At 38.5% G+C, this 21,189-nt stretch overlaps 1 protein-coding gene across 4 annotated transcripts in view; it reads right to left on the bottom strand.

Moving 5' to 3' along the window:
• The window catches only part of pemt (phosphatidylethanolamine N-methyltransferase), a 40,178-nt gene that overhangs the window by 8,859 nt on the left and 10,130 nt on the right, over window positions 1-21,189 (bottom strand). For all 4 annotated transcript variants that reach the window (XM_077551298.1, XM_077551300.1, XM_077551301.1 and 1 more), the window contains exons 3-5: window positions 20,017-20,132; window positions 11,756-11,901; window positions 9,548-9,659 (exon numbers count right to left, since the gene is read on the bottom strand). In XM_077551298.1, the coding sequence (XP_077407424.1) occupies window positions 9,548-9,659; window positions 11,756-11,901; window positions 20,017-20,132 (374 nt within the window). The remainder of the gene's footprint in view (window positions 1-9,547; window positions 9,660-11,755; window positions 11,902-20,016; window positions 20,133-21,189) is intronic.

Raw genomic sequence — 21,189 nt, 5'->3', positions numbered from 1 at the left:
TCAGGTTGTATGAAAAACAAACTGTAATTCATGTCACAAATGTTCATCCCATCTGGAGTGTTAATTTTACGCTAAAATTTTTCCGTTTTTTTTTTTTCTCGCCCAGACAGACCAGACCGTCTGTTGCGTCTGTGCACACAAGTGACTGTGCTCATGAATAAGCACCACAGGTTTGCGCACCTCCATATGGGACTTCAAGATGCTCGTATGATGCACCGTAAAAACATAAAAATTGGCGCCACTAAGTACTAAGGCTCGTACATTCCGACTCCAACCAAGATTTTTGGGAAATATCTGCCTCAAAGTTCCAAAGGGACTTCAAAGATTAACAGCTTTTTCTTTGGATTTTAGATTTTTTTGTGAAGCTACCAAATACGTTTTGTTTACGATGTACACCACCACTCGCCTGAAGTCAAATGATCACTAATGAAGACAACACTCCAGAAAATGCATCTAAACTCACTTGCGCCATTGTAACACATTATGTTCAACTTTCGAAACATCACGTTGTTTGGACAAGCAGTAAAAAATAAAAAATAAAGTTGAAAATGTCTTAAGAAAAAGAAATACATGAATTATGCCACAAGCAAAATGAGCATATGAATAAAACGGCTGTTGTGTAACCAGTTTGGTTAACATGAGAGTGAAGAGTGAGGCAAGCGTCGCAAGGAGAGTTTGCCAAGTAACCTTTTCTAAATCATTGCTCGGTTGTTCTCGTCACACAAGCAGAGCACATGACAATGTGTGATGTAACTGAGAGGCCGCAGTCATATTATTGATAATCCCCTTTTGGTCATATTACGATAATAAGGCAAGTGAAAGAAGTGCAGAGGGTTTTTCACAAAACACAATTTTATGAACGGGATTGATCTTCTTTGATCGGTGGCTACAGTAAGTTAGGCATGATGGCGGTTTGACATCTCAAATTTGCTGTGGCTGTCTTGTTCCTTGTTGGTTCAATTCCCAGTATGAGTGCAAACAGGGAACTGTAGCGATTTTAGCATTAGCATATTTCTTGGATAATTAACTATATGTCTCTATTTCCAATGACTAAAAAGCCAAATGAATGTTTCAGACTCTGAAATTATATATTTTTTTCAGCTATTTTTTTCTTACTACTTTATTATGTAAAAGTCTATGATTAGCTAAGCTATTGCTTTTTGACAGGAACTATTAGATGGATGAGGGAGAATTTTAAATTAACCAATTTTGTGACTTACAAGTTTCAGCTCGAGGGCAGCGATTAAGAAAAAAATAAATTATAGCTTTCCTCATTAACGCTAAGGATGTCCTGAATAACAAATCATTATTTAGAGCTCGCGATTACTTCCACATATGATTTACCGCTTGAGATACAAATGTGCCAATACATAAAAAACAAACATTTACCCTTTTTTTACGGTTACAGAAAAAAAGTTAAAATAATCACTAACCGATCAAAAGACTGTTTATACAACCATCTAACTAACCCATTATTTTCATTTAAATACTTGGAAATTCTATGACTTAGTCAAATTCAAACATGCGTAAATAATGCATTAATTGCATAATAATTTACTTTGTCGCAGTATTCAGAAGTTTCAAAACAGAGACGATGATATGAAGGGAACTGGTGTCCTCAAAAAACACAAGACAAGACTAAGATTTGCCTGGAATAAGTCTGAAAGTGTTTTTTTTTATTTTGTTTTTTTTGCTTGACTGTATGTACAATTTTTTTGTTTGCAAAAGTGTTAATTTCACTGTAAATGATGATGAAATTTGTTTTGGTGTGTTGAATGATTTTCTTTTGCTGAAGTATGTTTTATGAAAAAAAAACCCCGCATAGGCATGAAAAGCTACGGCTTCCCCCTAGGGCATTTCAGTTGGCTTTTCCTTCTCGTACATCTGCTCATGTTTGTTTTTGACTGAAGTGAGTCAAACACCAGTCAATCAATCAAAATTGTATCTGAACATGTCACATGATCTTGGAAGAAAGTGACGAGCGGAGAGAGTAAAAGCAGCAGATGAGGTGACTCAAATGTGCTCCGAAAGGAAGAAGTTTTTGAAGGCGAGGGGCATGCGTATTTCCAAGGTTTGCCATGACATCCTCTTTGTCGAATTTTGTGAATGCTGACATCATGTAGCTCGGGCAGAGTAAAGAACATGCACACTGTTATAGTGGAGCGTTTTCAGAACGTGGGCTGATAAATTGTAGTTCAAATGATGAACAAATGAATTTCATTTGTATTATGATGAGAGCAGTCTACCTCAGTCTGAGCGAATGAGTTTTACTTCATGCCCATAGATTTTTATTGAGAGAACTACATTTTTGTCTTGTCTTCATTAGTCCACAAAAATGCATACGGATTTAGTCCCAGTTTTCATACGGTAAAAAATGTGCATTAACTCATTCCCTCCCAGCCATTTTCACAGAAGCAATCCCCTTTGCTCCCGGCTGTTCTACTGGATTTTGACTGATTTTGCAAGGCTTACAGAATATTGTGCAATATTACTATAAAAATATGGAACCTACCAAAATAAAGATTAGAGTCTCTTTTTTCATCAGGAAAAAAAAGTGTATTTCTATTTGTTTCTGTTTTGTAGCAATTAGCATTAGAATATAGCTAAGTCTCGTCATTTTGTGAGTAATTTTGTTTGTTTTTCCTTCAACATGGCCCCGGTTGATCTCTTCTACTCTGCTGCCAGCTGCTGGACGTTTTTGTAATAACTAACATTGCTTTAAGCGACCTCTTCAGGTCAGAGGCTGCATCAAAGCCTTTTGTATGCTCTAGCAAAAAAAACATTAAAAACATATAAATCCATATTTGGGACAAACATTTAAAATAGAACGTATTTATACGTTTTTAGAAGCAAATGAGTTAAGGTTAATGAAATTAACACTAGTGGCAGTAATAGTAATATTACACTTATTTACAAAGCTGACTCATGCGGCTGGTGTGGTAATTTCACAATCGCAATCAAAAGTCCATCTATCCCAGCTGACTTTAAAAGGGGGGGTAAAAACATGTGGTCGTCACAAGTCATTCAAGGAACATTTGGTCTAGTCAAACGACCTTTTGCACTCACGTTCACGTTATCAGGTGTCAAACTGAACTGATGAAAATTCACAAGCCAGACCATGTTATTTTCTGCGGAAGCTATTGATGTTTCACTGAAAAGAAATGATTTAACTAGTTTTTAAATGTGTTGTTGTTTTTTTGAGAGGAGGGGAGGGGCTTGCATTTTCAGGGTCCAACATGTGGTGTCCCTGCCAGAACGGCCCTAAATATTCATGATATAATAAGTTTCAATAAAAAAAAAACCTCAAATGTAGCGTCTGTACACTTTCTACTTTTGCAGGTTCATTCTTATTGAATATTTAACGTTTGACATCCCAACCCTCAATACTGAAAAAAGTTGAAGAATGAAGGATGAATAAGATTATTTTTAAAAAGATCACAACTCGTCAAACCTTCTTGATCTTCTTGCTTCTTTCCGCATTTTTTTCCCCCCTCTATTGTATTTGGAAGGATGATGCTGCTGCCGCCTATTTTGAGTTTTTCTTGTCGCCTTCCAAGTCAAAATGAATGCACAGTGTTGCTATCGCATCTTGGCGGGAAATGAGAATTGAAAATATGAAGAGGTCACTGTTTTTTTGTATTGGGGCACATTTGGAAATGAAACCTAGCACACTAGCTATACTCTGAGAGTGTGAATGTTCCAAGAGGTGGAGCGTGCTCCCTTTCTTTGAATTTATGAACGTTTTGCTGTCAAATGTCAGCCCGCAATGCTCGCATTGTACTGTATGACCCTAGTCAGAGCGCTATAAATAACCGAACTGCACAATCCAATGAAGCAATGGATAAAATAAACTAAACATAACTGAACTAAACTAAAGTCCATCTTTCACCTACATGCTAAATAGGTTTCCGGGTCCTACATTGTGAAATCTAGCCGGCTGCCGGGCCGCCATCAATCAAGCCATATAAATACAGTATATAACCATAATGTGATGAAAGATGGAAAGAGTACTTTGAAGAGTTGATGAATGAGGAAAATGAGAGACTACGACGAATAGAAGAGGTGACTGTTGTGGACCAGGAAGTAGCAAAGATTAGTAAGGATGAAGTGAGAAGGGCATTGAAGAGGATGAAGAGTGGAAAGGCACTTGGTCCTGATGATATATCTGTGGAGGTATGGTAAGTGTCTACGAGAGCAGTAGAATTTCTGACTGGGTTGTTCAACAGGATCTTAGATAGTGAGAAGATGCCTGAGGAATGGAGGAGAAGTGTGCTGGTGCCCATTTTTAAGAACAAGGGAGAGTTGTGGCAACTACAGAGGAATAAAGCTAATGAGCCACACAATGAAGCTATGGGAAAGAGTAGTTGAAGCTAGACTGAGGGCAAAGGTGAACATTTGTGAGCAGCAGTGTGGTTTCATGCCCCAAAAAAATAAAAGAGTACCACAGATGCAGTATTTGCTTTGAGGATGTTGATAGAGAAGTACAGAGAAGGTCAGAAGGAGCTGCGTTGTGTCTTTGTAGATCTGGAGAAAGCTTACGACAGGATGCCCAGAGAGGAACCGTGGTTTTGTATGAGGAAGTCTGGAGTGGCAGAGAAGTATGTTCAAGTGGTGCAGGACATGTATGAGGACTGTGAGACAGTGGTGAGGTGTGCTGTAGGTGTGACGGAGGAGTTCAAAGTGGAGGTGGGACTACATCAGGGATCAGCTCTAGGCCCCTTCTTGTTCTCTATGGTAAGGGACAGGATGACAGACGAGGTTAAATAGGAATCTCCATGGGAATGAAGGTTAGCCGTGGCAAGATGGAGTATCTGTGTGTGACTGAGAGGGACCCAGGTGGAAGAGGTTACAGGGAGAAAAGACCAAGAAGGGGGAGGAGTTTAAGTATTTAGGGTCAACAGTCCAGAGCAATGGAGAGTGTGGAAAAGAAGTGAAGAACGTGTGCAGGCCGGCTGGAACGGGTGGAGACAAGTGTCAGGTGTGATGTGTGATAAAAGTTTCAGCTCAAATAAAAGGAAAGGTTTATAAAACTGTGGTGAGACCAGAGATGTTGTTTGGTCTGGAGACAGTGCCAGTGAGGAAAAGAGAGGAGGCATAGCTGGAGGTGGCAGAGATGAAGATGCTGAGGTTCTCTTTGGGAGTGGCCAGGATGGATAGAATCGGGAATGAGTACATCAGAGAGACAGCACATGAGGTTTCGGAGATAAAGTCAGAGAGGCCAGACTGAGATGGTTTGGACATGTCCAGAGGAGAGAGAGAGTGAGTATATTGGCAGAAGGATGCAGAGTTTTCAAATGCCAGGCAGGAGGTCTGAAGGAAGACCAAAGGGGAGGTTTATGGATGTAGTTAAAGAGGACATGAAGGTAGTTGAAGTGAGAGCAGAGGATGCAGAGGACAGGGTTAGATGGAGGCAACGGATTTGCTGTGGGGACCCCTGAAGAAGAAGTTTTTATGTGGTGGTATACAGTGGGGCGGCACGGTGGCCGACTGGTGTTATACATTATTAACATTTTTAATTCTTTATTTCATATATTAACCATGTTGAAATGTTTTATAGATGTGAAGTAGGTAAAATAGTGTTAAACTCAGTATAATTTGACCTTAACCTAAGCTGGTACACCTTGTTTGGTCTAAAATTCCCTCTCAGTGTTTACGCACACACATTCTCTTCGTGGGAGCGTACTCTGCTTCGGGGGAGCGCACACACCCACACACATACCACTGACTCTGTTCGCATTATCACTCACGGCCACTCTAGATTTTGTTTTGGGAAAAAGTACCCTGAGAGTATATTTTGTCTAAAAATGAAAACAGGTGCAGTCTGTGTACGAAAATAATATTATGTAACATATTGTGTGAGAACCAATCTGTTCTACTCATTCTTAGTAGGAGGAGAGAGGCGTTATAAGAAGCCCTCTTCCCCGAGGGAGGGGGCACATGCGCACTCTGAAAATTCCACCTCATTCGTGATGTTCAGTGTTGTTGCCGGTGACCGGAGAATTCTCTGTTTAATAAATCATCTTTGCAAGGTGTTTTTTCTTACAGGAAATCTGTCTTCAAATGTTTTGGAACACGCAAAAGAGAACAAAATAATTAGCCTCTTTCACTGGTTAGCACGTCCGCCTCCCAGTGCAGAGGACGTGAGATCGAGTCCGGGCTTCGGCCTTCCTGGGTGGAGTTTGCATGTTCTCCCTGTGCTTGCGTGGGTTTTCTCCGGGTACTCCGCTTTCCTCCCACATTCCAAAGACATGCATGGTAGGTTAATTGAACACTCCAAATTGTCCATAGGTGTGATTGTGAGTATGGTTGTTCGTCTCTGTGTGCCCTGCGATTGGCTGGCAACCAGTTCAGGCTCCAGCACCCCCGTGACCCATGTGAGGAAAAGCGGTCAAGAAAATGGATGGATGGATGGATGGATGGATGGTATACAGTGGATATAAATGCCTACACACCCCTGTTCAAAAGCAAGTTTTTGAGACAGAAAACGAGACAAAGATGAATTATTTATATATTTTTTGCCATTAAAATGTTCTCTATAGCACAACTCATTTAAAACAAATAAAACTGTAATCTTTTTGAGAAAAGAAGAAGTATAAATAACTGAAATAAGGTGGTTGCACAAGTGTGCACACCCACTTACATAGAACTGGCGCATGTGAAATTATTGAACAGTTATCTTATGGAGAAAACGTGGCACAACAGTGATATTACGAAGAACGGGATGTTCCTTCAAAATTGATGAAAAGAAGAAAACTGATCATGGATGGATGGTTCGAGAGGCTGCTAAGAGGCTGACAGCAACACTGAGGCGGGTCCCTACTGTTTAGGTGCCCGTGACAACAAGCTCCGTCCGGTCTTCTCCATCAAAGCCCAGCTACATTTTGGAAAAACAACAACCCTGAAACGGCACAAACCTGTGTATGCCACTGAAACCAGCCACGAAAAGTTAAGGGAAAACATTCTTAAATATTCATGGCAAAAAAAATCTCAATGAACAATTCCAAATACCAGTAAGTTGGGTAATAAGGTTAAAAGTGACATTATTGGTGGGAAAGTTATTCTATATTTTGTGTATCACAAAAACCTGGCATTTAAACAGGGTTGCATAGATTTAAAAATATATATATATATTATTTTTTTATCCACAGTAGGTCTTACATTTAATTTGTAATGGGCTGAAATTTTTTCCCTAAATTGAATTTGATGAACCCTGCAAAAACTGCTCAAAGTCGAGACGAATTGCATTTTGCTTAACAAATAGCTGCACAAAGTTACCCTTTAGTTCTTCATCTTTTACAGTAAATGCAGTCTTTGCGAGAATTCCAAATTTAGGACATATTATGTTACATGTATTTATTTTATTCAAATTTTAGTAGAGAATGCTTTTCAAAGATACACCTAGGGAAAAAGAAATGGAAAAAATCCAATGGCTGCTTTGTAACAGCCCTTAGAAAAAAGCTGGTAAAATATACCGGCATTGGAGAGTCTAATATCAACCCAAGCCCAAAAGTGCTCAAATTAGAGCAAGTACATTATCTTGGCCAACGACACAATAGCTGAACAACGGCTCCATGGCTCTGTAATAGACATAAGAGCACCTTTCCAGCACAGTATTGTGGCTGAAGTGAGACTCTGCGCATAAAGATCTCGCTACAAAGAGAACAACGTCATGTGACCCATTCAGATCCTTGCATCCTACTTAGCGAACAACATGAGTCTGGCTCATGTAACCAGTAATCTAGTCTAAGTGCCTCTAATGTGTGTCAGCTAACCTCCCTTCCTGGCTACACAGCAGGCTGGTAAATGGCCTAATGTGGGGGTCTGGCACAGCGAGGGGCGGAAGGATATCGTTCATTTTTCCCCCCCTCCTCTCTTTATTCATACTCTTTATTTGCATCTTCTAAGGTGATAATAAAGACGCTTTTCTCTCATGGCAGATTTGACAGAGATACTTTCAACAACAGGAAAGTTTTGCTTTGAAGCCATTCTGTTAATGAAAAATAGTAAGCCAACTTCTTCCCACGCATGTTCCAGACCTTTCGAAGGCAAACGCAGGACCTTGAGCTCCATCTCATCATTCTCGCCTTAAGGAATGCCAACAATTAGCAGAGCTCACACGATATTAAATACATTTATTTTCGTGGCTCGTGATTCACTTGCACAATCAACTGTACAGTGCACGCTGTGATCATAATAAAATCCAATCCAATGATGGCCAATGGACTGCTTTTTATATAGAGCTTTTATTGACACCATGTGGTGCCCAAAGCGCTTTACATTGCCTCACATTTACCCATTCACGCACACATTCACACACCAGTCCGAGTCCACTGGGAGCAAATCGGGGTTTAGTGTCTTGCTCAAGGACTCTTCGACATGGTCACCAGGGGTGAGGATCGAACCCAAAACCTCACGGATGGGAGACGACTACCACTGAGCCATGCCACTCAAAGCCATTAGGACGGATGTATTATGTTAATATGATGGTAATATTTGCACTCCATATAAAAGTAAATGGAAATGATCCTTGTCAAATTTCAAGTTTGGTGCAACTTCAGAGCCAAAAGTTGAAGTTGAACAACTCAGAATTTGTATGGAAAAGTATATCCGTATACACTATGCAATTGATATAAAAAGTCTATACACTGTTCTACCTGGTTTTAAATGCTGGGATTTTGTGATATAGAAAATTTGACCAAGGTAAATTATGCAAAACTTATGTAAAAAAACAAACAAAAAAAACATTAATGTACAACATTTAAAAAGCAAAAAACAACATGAAAGACCTTAATCGCAGGTATGGGAAAATAATCTGTTTTTTGAATCTTTTCATTAATATTATTCACTCCAATAATAAAGGATACCTCCAATTCGGGGGACTGTATTATAAGCAAGTACAGAGAAAATAAAAATGCTTTTTAAGGGTGATTTTAGTGGCCGTATTATACGAGATTTCACGGTAAGATTCTGATTAGTTTGGCCATTTGTCCATTTAACGGCCCACATTTGATTCTTCTTGCAAGGTGGCTTTTATAAATTATACCATTGACTGTACTTGGAAAGGTTGAGCGACACCTTAAATATGAACTAACCAATATGGGCTTAAGCTCAGAAAAATTTGAAAAAGTAAGTTAACTCATTCATGGTAAAAGGGCAATCAAGGTAATGGATTAAGGACCAGGGTGAGAGAAAGCAGGCAGGCTATACAGCAGCTGTTAGTAGCTCATTAACCCTGAACCACTTGCCTTAACAGACCGAGCAGGTTGTGAAGTGCTCCCTGTTTCCATGGAAACGTATTTCCACACCATCTCAACAAGGAGGTAAGTTGAAGAAAACATTTATTCATTCTCAGACTATTATCAGGGCCCTTTCCACATTACCTCCCGTTATTCAGAGTGCAATTTCATGCAAATTGACCAGCCATGTTAATGTCTCAGCACTAAATGGTTTGTGACAAATGAGTGAAAATGAGCAGCAGTTGCTTAATGCTACATTGTATATTCAATCACACAAGCATGTACAGTATAGCGTATATTCAGACACTTACATAAGTGCTAAGCCAAGGTAGTTAGCAGTGCTGCCCCAGTACATTGGATTCTCTGTGAGGCTGAATGGAAAGCCTGTCACCTTCTCGTCCATCAGAATGCCAAAGTAGTCACCTGCGGAGTACATACGGACGTCAGTACAGCTCGATAAATACACGTTGCCATTCGAGATTGCATTAGAGTCAAATGTCATGTCAGTTATGAGCTGCAACAATATAATTGGAGTGAAAGTTGAAGTGCAAACTAGTTTTATCCTTGATGGACATTCAGTGCCTCAGGGGTCTGAACTAGGCCACTGTTTATTGCAACCTGAGCACCATGCAACAGGTTGTCCAGAGCACGCAAATGTAAGAGAACAAAATCTTTGAAATGGAGGGAGGGAGGGGTTGGGTCTAAAAAATAACATCCTGTGGCCTTGTGAGCTGCTAATGCCTGCGTTATATAACTGCTGCAATGATGCATCATCATTGAGACCCCTACGGGTTGGAGGCAAGTGCTTGTTTGTCTTTGAATTGGGGTGAGAGAAAAAAACATCAACAGTGGCATAACATTAAGTGAACCCAATTTTTGGCCACTGCAGTAAATATTCAAAGCCAAATGAAACCTGCTGTTTCCTTGTGTCACCAATGTTTGGTTTCATTGTGTTGGTGCAAAAAGGGGCAACCTGGTTTCTTTTAAGTGTGTAGTAGCAGTAAAATGGATACGTTTGACCGCAATGGCCAAGTTGTGATGCCAGGTGGTTGACACATTAGCGCCTTGTGTAGTTTTGATTATCTTTGTTTCTGCTCCATCACCTTGACTCATCAGGTCACGGTGACTTGAGGCGCTTAATATAAGAGCGCACATGATACATGGAATCAACACAGCTTTACCCTCAAAGGCCCCGCGTGGGTCGGAAGGGCTTACGTTGGAGTATGCATTTTCCCTCTGCAAATTAAACTCAAATCTTGAGTACGATTGCTCGTATAAATCTGCCGATGAGAGGCTAGGAGGTGTTCATGATGTTTTCTTAACTAAAGAGGCCCTAATATGCGCAGTTTGTAACAGTTTGATCAACCAATCCACTTATGAGCACACAGTAAATTTACTTTAAGGGTTTATTGTGAACATTATTGTTTAATGATATACATACAGTACACTCATAATAGTGTTACAAAATAAGGGCTACTACTGGGTCACCATTAGAAAGAGATATACTTTACTAGATTTACAGTACACTAATTTGACATAAATATTGGGACACCTGGCCATTATACCAACAAAGGATAAATGATGACATACAGTATATGGATTTGGTCCCCCTCCAAATGGACCAGTAAAGCAAATTCCTTAAATATAGCTGTACAATGCTGACATTAAATGGTTAAACTTGGAGGCAATAGATCAACAGGTCCACCTTTATTTACATCTGATTTGATATTTTGATATACAACTCTTAGGCAATACTTTTTTATTGACAGAGATTTTTCAGGTGAGCAAAAATAAAAAATAAAGTGAATAAGACTGAATAGTACTAATAGTACTAATAAAATGACTTTTTTTCCTTCCTCTGTCATGTCTGACAGAGCTCACCCTGTGAATAACATGGTGCTTGAAATGTGGAAAAAAATAAAAAGCACCGTCTTGGGAATGACTCATCACAACAACTGACCTAGAAACCAAATGTGAATGTGAATAAATGTGAAGAAAATGATTCAAACATAGCTGTATTTATACTGCCTCAAACAAATATCAAAAAGTGTTTTAAGCATTCTCTTTTGTGAAAAAAACATTTGTATCAGAGGCAGAAAATGCATTATGTGCACCATATGTAAGAAAACCCCCATGCATTTTTTTTTTTTGGTGTGATTTTTTTTTTTTTTTTTTACCTCCCTCCCACAGTTAAAGAAGGTGATAACTGCCACATGCCATCTGCTGAATCTGCCACATTGCCTGGCTTTGGTGGCTGTATGTCTTGGATATTTTGGCAAAGAAAGAAGTGTAGCTGTAAATTGATTCCTCCCTAGTGGAAGGGAAGAAGTTGGTCCGTCCGACCTAGAAGACCCAAACGTATTGTGAGGGTCTGCTGCGAACGTCTGGCAGAGAGTCCTTTGACTATGCAGAGGGCCATGGTCTATGGTTTTTGACCAGCTCGACACCCTCAGCAGATCCTATATGGTGAAAATGTGTATTTTCTCACATCTGTAACATTTAAAACCAATTGGACTTACCTAGGAATGTTCCAGTGAATCCCAAAGCGAAAAAGCTGCTGACTACAAGCAGCGAGCCCGCCGCTATGAGAAGCACACCGATGTTAAAGACCTCATTCCTGTCTAGTGAATCCCACCTGGCTTGGGTCCTCATTACTACGGTCATGCTGCGGGGAAAACAGATCACAGTGATGACATTAGTGAGTTATTTTAAGCACGATTCAAAGTGGTTAATGACTAAAGCGGCAACGGGAAGGCAATTCAAGGCACCGGCAATTTAATACAGCGTTGTTCACAGCTGAGTGCACCTATTTAAAACAATTGCATAAATATGACTGGTGCTATTTATAAAAACACAGTGACTATATTTGTAGTGAAAGGAATTTAATGAGCCAAAAGATTACTCCTGTAATGACACTGGCGGACTTCCAGTTTGTTTCTATTTTTGAATCAAGTTTTGCTAATGTAACAGAAATATTGGTTCTCGGCTCAAACTGTTGCCAGTTGTTTTAGGTAACATGTTAAAGAGAACAGTGATCAGACTGTGAGCTGAATAACCAACGTACCCATGTATTTTAATTATTCTTTCAAAAAAGAGAGAAAGAACTCTAATCGGAAGTGTCGGACTGGTATCCAACCTATTGTCAGCTTCTTAGAAATGCTATTAATTAGAAATTGAAGCAAGGTCAGGCAAAAAGCGCCAATAGAAATCAGTGGCCTACTTTTAACATCATTTTTAAGAATCACGCTTATATGAGCAATTAAAATATAGGAAATACGTCAAGTTTGTCAGTGTCAGACATTTGTGTTGCTGAAAACGTGAAATTTTCAAACAATAAATACATTTATGTAACAATATATCGGTGCTCATCATTGTGGTTGTAAGTTTGAAAAGATGCAGAATCATATTGCATCCTACTGAAAGCACATATTATATATTTGACTGTTTTCTAACTGTCTGATAGGTTCTAACTAAATTTGTGTGAAAGAAAATGGATTAGAACCCGACTGAACTGAAGAACACCGGAGGTTCCAGCTCTTCCGTTACAGCGAGTTCATGACTGTATGCACCTATTCACACTGCACTTGTGTAGTGTATGTGCTAAGAGGGCCCTGTTGTTTTTCTCCCCCTTCCTTAGTTTTTTCTTCTTTTCATCTGTAAAACCTGGGGCGCTGAAAGGTGAGCCACCAGGCTTCCGGTTTTGTCTCCCTCTATTGTTGTTTTCATGTTTCTTGGATGGACTGAGACTGGGGGAATTGCCCTGCTAGGGATCAATCAAGTAATTCTGAATCAATGCATGTTTTAGGAACAAACCTCAGAACTGTGACGCGCCTATCTACCATTGCACCTTGCTTTGCCATTAAAAAACAACAACAATTTTTAAACCCCTGTGTTCAAGTGCCCCAATGTTCAAGTATATTTCTCCATGTCGCACTGAAAATGCCGACCATGAAGCAGAGTTTGACCTTCAGACCCCCCCCCCCCCCCCCCCACACACACACACACACACATTTCCCTCTTAAGTCTTAGAAAGCCCTTGTAATGAGAAGTCTTGCTACAGATTCAAATGTTTGACGTCATTTAGCAAAATGTCATCACTACGGGCCCAGTGTACGCAATGTGAAATTACTTAATGGGAGGAAATGTTCTCTACAATTTCCATTTTCCAAACATGAATGACTGCAGGTATAAACAAAAATTTGTGTCACAGTGTGTTATAAATAGACAACTACTTGGGTCGCTCACATTATCAAATTATATGGACCTGAATGAAGACCTGAATGAATGCATTGTGATAAGAGGTTGCTGCTTTGTCAGAGAGGCAGTTTCAGACACAATAACCCACAGTACAACATCAAATAGCTAAATAACAAAACAAAAAAAAAAGAGAGAGCAATGATGATGACATGTCAAATCGGTAAAGTTACCGAATGAACAATACTGAGCTCTCCAGGAAAAAAAAAAGAAAAGAAATAGCTAAATAACATTTTCAAAATTATTATTTTTGTAAATTGCGCTGCTTAAGTTATAAAATAAAAAATAAAAAGTAAAATAAAAATCCTCATTTGAACCTCAGTTGTTGAAGCTTGCCCGATTGATTTGATTGAAATAAATCTGATAACTAACTGATAAAACAGTAAAATAGTTCTGTTGTCCACAGCTGTCAGTATCTCTCCTCCCTTCATAAAACATGGCAAACATTAGGAAGCAGCCCGACAAGGCCGAGAAATCACGGATTTAAGGTGTAGGCAATGAGTATTCCGCCCACTTTTTTGACATGCATCTCCTTCTACATAATTCCTCCAATTTGCATCATTCCAATTTCAACATATTCCATAAATTCACGTCATGTGGGATAGTACTTTTCTCATTTATAATAATTACAGTTATTGCAGAATTTAACATTTTTCACCCCAAAATTTGCCATTCTTTTTCCATGAGGCTCAATTTTCCCCAAAAGTTGTTAACCAATGGCACATTACAAGTTTAAATTGCTCCCCCTTGAAATTTAAATCATTCAGCTCATCTTAAAGTTATTTTCATTTTTCAACATGCCAACATTTCCTAATGACCAAAAAAGATTTTCACTTTTAAAATACCCACAATAAATTCCTTATTCATTCTCAATGAACAAAACAGAATTGCATTGTACCCATTTGAAATTGACTGAAAAGGAACTCATTCAATTCACCTTGGCAACAATTTTTAAAATGCCAAAAATGTGCACATACCAAAAATTCCCAGATTTTCACCCCTAAAAATTCCCACAGAAACATATTCAACATTACTCATTCCTCCGTTCCAATATCAACAGCTCTATTATTGTTCCAATTTACAAAATATCACGTCAAGTTTCCACATATTGACCGACTCAAACATACTTCAACATAATCAGCACATTCAAGATCATTTTAAGTCATTCCAAATCATTCCACATGCTTCAATGTTTTTTCATTCAGCCTTTTAGCCTTCACAAATGTTTTGTTCATGGATGACCTTTTGTAGGAAAATGCAAATGTTTTCACAAGGCCTGATGCCTAAATACTCCCTGCCTTTTTTTATGTGTGTGTGTGTGTGTGTGTGCGTGTGTTTAGAAAATACACATTTACAGCATTGCCATAATGTTATGTGGTTAATAATTTAGCACCATCAGTTTTTATTTTAAACATACTGAAACCTATTAGTGGCTCTCTATTGATGTCTGGCTACAATGTTTTCCACCTCATTTTGTGACTATGTGTGGAGTGCTGCATGCAGTCGCTCAGCTACTGTGCTCCAACTTTCAGGAGGCGTCACTCCTGAAGGACACTGAGGTGTGGGAGGTATACATGCATTCTTTTCTCTGCAGGGTATTGAAAGCAAATACAGAATTTTTGAAAAGCAATTCACCTCGAGTCCGGCAGATTAAAATGGCTCCAAATCGAAAGTAGTTTTGGGGTCAATACGAAGAGGGAAAAAAATGGGTTAGGAGGGCTGTGCTGTGAATCTTATGGAGCTGTGGCTTTGTTAAGGAATTGCCAAGAGATGCAGTGTGTTGTCACATCAAATCAGACAGAAAGAACAACTGCTGGGCTAAGATGAACTTGTAGGACATAATGCTGGGATTTGGGATGGGAAAGGAAAAGAGAAATAGTGCATAGGTAGGGTTTTAATTAAATCTCTGAATAGGTTTGTATTTTTTTTAAACAGACAAGAGGTTAGTAATATGGTTAGCTAACTATAAAGGGTATTTGCGTTCACTGTATCATTATTCTTCTCACGGTTGTTGTAACATGACATGAACAACTAATTGAAAACAATTAAAAGCGCACATTTGATGAGCTTCGACGCTGACTTTGGCAAAATTTCTATCACTGCCGGCGGCACACAGTATTAGCTGTTGCTCATTAGCATGACCACCGTGAGTAACTTGATAAGACGTCCAATTTTAATGTGTCACTTTTCTTATTAAAGCGTTGTTTGCTGTTCATTTCTCTTTCTCTTTCTATCCAAATATAGCCTTTGCTTCACTAAATTACATTGCATCGTACGCGAGTGGCATAATTAAGAGTTTTGCTCTTAGGTGGCATAATTTGTGTCATTGCAGCATAGAGAGAGAAAAACAATACATAATTGGATAATGTCAGATCGGAATCAGGCCTCTTCTAAATAGGCTACAGATTAAAAATGTGTTACGTATCAAATATCTGAGAATGTGTGCATTTAATTCAAAAAGTTGCGTCAAATGAGTAACCTGTGGTATACGTGACCCAACTTTTTGTGTTAAATATATAACCCAAGTAGTTGGGTCCATCCCTTTTTAATAATTTTTTTACCCAATTACTATTATTATTATTATTATTATTATTATCAGTAGTAGTAGCTCAAAATACCTGCTGTAACACTTAATCACAGTGAAAGCATTAACAATTAAGTATCGCCGGGACCTCGTAAGTCACAATTTGGTAGAAATGCACTAATTTGTACCAAAAAATTCTCGAATGTTGAAAATGGCTTGCGCTCATTGATGATGCAATGCTAATGGTTGAACAAACATGCCGTATTTGGGGTCTCCTGAAAAGTGATGATTTTGGAGGTGTGAGGATTCCGCCCAACACCGGTGGTACTATGCTTATTGTTGATTATTAAAAAAGCACAATCATTTCTGATGACAGTCGGTGGAGTGACGTGGAGGTGGCCCTCGTTTAAATCAGTGAGGAGAAGAGTGGTTTTCTGAACATACTGATTTCTTCATGTGTTCTATTGGTGTTGTTAACAAAGCCTCTTTCTTTGAAAACAGGAAATGAGAAGTTATTGTGAAGAAACACAGAGGCTGAGGATGCATATGAAGGTCAGAGTAGGAAGCATGAAAGAGCCAATTTGCAGCATGTTGCTTCCATCCGTCCATTTTCTATTCTCTTTATCCTGTTCAGGGTCATGCGTGGGTTAGAGACAGAGTCATAATAGATTTGGATTTTTCATATTAGTTTTTATTTCTTTTTGACTTTTGTTTTTTAAATGTAGTCAGTTTGAATTATTTTTAGGGCAAGTGTGTTAGTTTGTATTATTTTTCAAAAATACCGGTAGTTTTAGTTTAAGTTTCAAAAAAAAAAAAAAAAATTCTGTACTAGTTTTAGCTTTTGTTTTTTTAATATATGGAGTATTTCTAGACAACGAAAAAAAAAGGTCACAATGTATTTTTTTTAAAAATTAAAGTATCTTCAATAAACATACGGACCCCAGCCAGTCAATTTCTGCTTCAGTATTGTGCACTTCCACTGCCCTGATTTTAACGGCAATGAGGGGAGCCCCTTCAATTTGCTGGGAGTCGGCAGCATTCCGTCGCACAATGGCGCAAAACGTCATATTCTATCTGCGCAAGTCAAGCAAAAATAACCACAAAAAACAACAACTCCAAAGCACACTACAGTAGAGTGTGCTTTGCGCTAGACAGGGCCCAAAAATAGGACCAAATATGTTTTAAACTTCTTCAACTAACAATCATATTCATGTGGGTATGTTTAACATTAGCCACACCCAATATAGTAACATTTATAATAACAATAATAATTAAAAAATAAATAATAATAAGAGTAATATTTCATAGTTTGTATCATAGTCCTTAATGAAAATATCTGAAGTAATTCCGCTCCAACTGTAGTTTTGCTTGGATCCTAAAACACAAATGATTTGCATAATTTATAAGAACAAATTTGAATTCTAAAATAAAATAAAAAGTACGTCAGTTACCCAGTAGGATCCAGACATACCAGCCAACGCAAGGCCACTAATTTGTTTGCTTTCAATGCTTGACAAGGTTTTTCTCGTATTCTTCCAGTAGAAAGCGGAATTATTTGTTCATTTCTTTTTTGGGCCTAATCTATTCAACAAATCATTGCTCACACAATCTATTGAAGCAGAGGGGAGCAGACAGTTTTGTCTGTGAGGGCGCTTGGAAAAAAAAACTTAAAAATTAGATGGGCATTGGATAAATGCAGTCACATTCACCTTTGAGATTTTAATAAAAGGTTTTAGAATGCGGCATTCATCTGACCTACATTTTCATCTGACGTGGTGTTTTATAATAAAGTTGTTTAATAAGTACAATTTTGGGCAGCAGGCTTTCAGCACTATGAATCTGCTACAACATATTTGTGGTCAAATGTACGTACACTTTTTCTTTTTCTTTTTTGATAAACAGGCCAAGGTTAAGAACTGTATGATTTCACGCTGTGTACCCAAATAAGGACACACACAAAATAAAATGGCTAACATGCTTTGCGCTCCAAAAACGGACTTTCATTGCCATCAACTGGACAGTTGACTTGTTAAGTACTTTAGGTATAATATGTTCCAGTTAGCTTACACCCAGAAAAAACATCAGTGTTCTGACACAAAAATTGTTATCATTTGCACGTCAGCCAGTAGCAATCTTGTTTTTCCTTTGAAGTAAAATTGCTAATTATATAAAAAAAAGAATGCAGATTAATCCACCCACCAGCACGGTACTGATTTAGTCAATGATGAAGCCAATTAGGTACACAATTTGGCAGGATGGCAGTCATTTGTTTAATGGTCATTATGCTGGTGAATGCATTCAGAAATATTATGAAATGTGTTCCATATTATTCACTGGTCAGTGAGACACGATTTAAGGAGGTCCAATACAACAACTTGATCAAACATTACATAGTTTTGATAACCACTGTCAGAAAAGTATTGCTGGTAGTCTCCAATATTTAGCAATATGTTTATTATTATGATTCTCTTTTGTGCAGTGTAGAAGGATGCCGCATCATTCTAGGTCTTATTGAGAAACATGAGAGACAGTCCATTAGTATACAATGCTGTTGTCTACAAACATGTTCTCTAAAAGTTTTGTTCCCAGGCAACACAAATTCGCCGCAGAAACGGAGCGGAAAGTCCTCAAAAGCTTCAGTCGCCATTTTGATCCATTGTGGGAGGTGTGGGGGAGGTATTGCGTGGTATCAAGAACAAAACGACTTGTTACATTAAAACAGTGTTGTTGGAGGTATACTGAACCCCACCCGCTTCCTATGCGCGTCCCCCGAACACTTCTTTATTGAAACATTTCATAAGATTTAGTTTTTTCATATTCAAGACTACTAGTGAACATAATGAACAAGGAGAGTAGCTTTTCATCAAATCTGGCTCTCTTCACCTTGAATTCAGAAAGCGTTGTGCTCTTGTTAGTGCTGTCAAAGTTAAAGCGTTAACTCATTAATTCATCACAAAAAAAATATTGCATTAATCATGTGTTAATGCGGATTAATCACACTCATTAATTTTGACCGCAGACGATCCTTTTGCTTGACAGCGGATAGTTACGTTAAAGGTAGCACAGGTTGTGTTTGAGCAATTAACATAAGTATTCATTCAAGTAAAGCATTTAATAAATGTTTGTGTATGCCATTCAGAATATTTGTTCATGTCAAACTATCAGGGTTACCCCCCCCCCCCCCCCCCCCCCCATTTCGCCAGGAGGATGAGCGTGTGCAGAGGATCAAAAAATGTTGAAGGCGTCCCCATAACATTAAATGTCGATGTTACACATAACAGGTGCTCTTTAAATTTGGCAGGCAAAAAAATGTTGATAAAAAGCCTTTTTAATTAAGCAATTAATCGTGATTAATCAAAATTTGAAGAAGTGATTATTCTGATAAATAAAATGTAGCTCTACTGTGGTTCTTGTATTAATCATAGAGGTAGTGTTCCTTTAGTTTTGCTATGAGCTAGTTGTGCTGGACTAGAATTGCTCAACATGGCATTGCAAATAATGCAGTTAGGCGTGGACTCCCATCACTCAACTCAACTTTATTTATAGAGCACTTTATAACAACCATGGCTGTTTTCTTAAGATGGAACCCAGGGGCAGCAGATACAATGAAAACAGTATAGGCCTCAGAATTGAACCCTGAGGAACACCATACGTTCCGTTATCCATGTAAATTCATATTGCACATATTTGTCCGACCATTTTCTTTTTTTGCTCGAAATAGTTGAAGCGATTACAATAATAAAGAACTCACATGACGTCCCATCACAACAGCCACAAGTCGACTACTGAGCACACTAAATTCCCTGCAGCACAGATATAAGTACGAATCATTTTAGTTGGGTGTGTGTCTTGACCCCCGCCAAACACTTGAGACTGACTCACCGAACCCCTGGCGTTCGATCAAACCCAGGTTAAGAACCACTGCATTTTAAGATTAATACTTTAAGGCAAAAATTACAATTTGTGTTATTCAAGCCACATGGATTGAAAAGTGTGTTGTACCTGTGGCTGCGATACACATTGAGGAGGATGATAACGAAGCCCAGGACGTAACAGGCGAGGGAGGGGCTTCCAAACATCTTGGAGAGTTTCTGTGTCCGGTGCTCCCATCTTGCTACCTGAGACAAGAAATACCAACGGTGATGAAGAGCTTTCCTTTTCTGTTCCATCCTATAATAATCAGCACTGTGCTTTAAAAATAGAAATGTTCTTGTTTGAAGAACTGATCTGATTTTAATACTGTTCAGGATTCACCTACATATGAATGAATGCACAGGAGCAATAAACAAAAATCTTTTGAAAATGGGGGATAAAAACTACTGTATGGATGATGGCTTTGGATGCCAAACTCTAAATAACCCTCTGTGGGTTGAGGAAGTGCGTAGATGACTAGATGGCTGGGCCAGAAAGGAATAGACATCGTCATGGCAACTTGTTGGGTTTTTATCATTGGGGGGGAAAAAAGCATTGAAGGAAGAGAAAGGATCAAGACAAATCTGAACGGAAATGGACTTCATGTGGTGCTAAAAGTCTGGTTTGCTCAGGTGCTGAAAAAAACAAACTGAAATTCTATTATGAGTGCTGATAAAGAGTGATTACATATACAGAATGAAGTTTTTTTGAGGCATGTTCAGAACATGATTGTGTCCTTATTAGGATGAAATTCTATATCCTGAAATAAATAATATTTCTGATACATATTCCAATATAATGAGTTTCCTTAAAATTACCTTAAATGAATGCCATGTTTTCAATCTATTTATCTGTATTTAAAAAAACTACAACCACAACAACACATTTTTATATAGGAAACACTGCATCATGATATCACACAGCGCTACCACTGAGAATGTTGAATTATTCACGCAAAAATATTTATTTAAAAAAGAGAGAAAGAGGCAGAGATTAAAATAGAACAACACAGAGAGCGAACGAGTGGGAAACATGAAGAAAGAGAACGTGAGAGAGAGTGAGATAAACACACACACAGAAACTTAATTTATCCCGTGTGGGAAATTAAATGATTGTCAGAGGTTTGACATCAGAACAAATAATTTTTATTCCCATGCCTTCCAGTGGGAAATGCAGCTTGTTTTTCTAAATCCCCCCCAAATCAGACCAGCGGAACAGGATGTTTTCAACCTCTCAGGTCCCAAGTTTTGAGCCTTGTGTCCT

This window comes from Vanacampus margaritifer, chromosome 18 (genome assembly GCF_051991255.1).
Source record: "Vanacampus margaritifer isolate UIUO_Vmar chromosome 18, RoL_Vmar_1.0, whole genome shotgun sequence".
NCBI classification, from domain to species: Eukaryota; Metazoa; Chordata; class Actinopteri; order Syngnathiformes; family Syngnathidae; genus Vanacampus; species Vanacampus margaritifer.
This window is presented reverse-complemented; position numbering and strand designations above follow the sequence as displayed.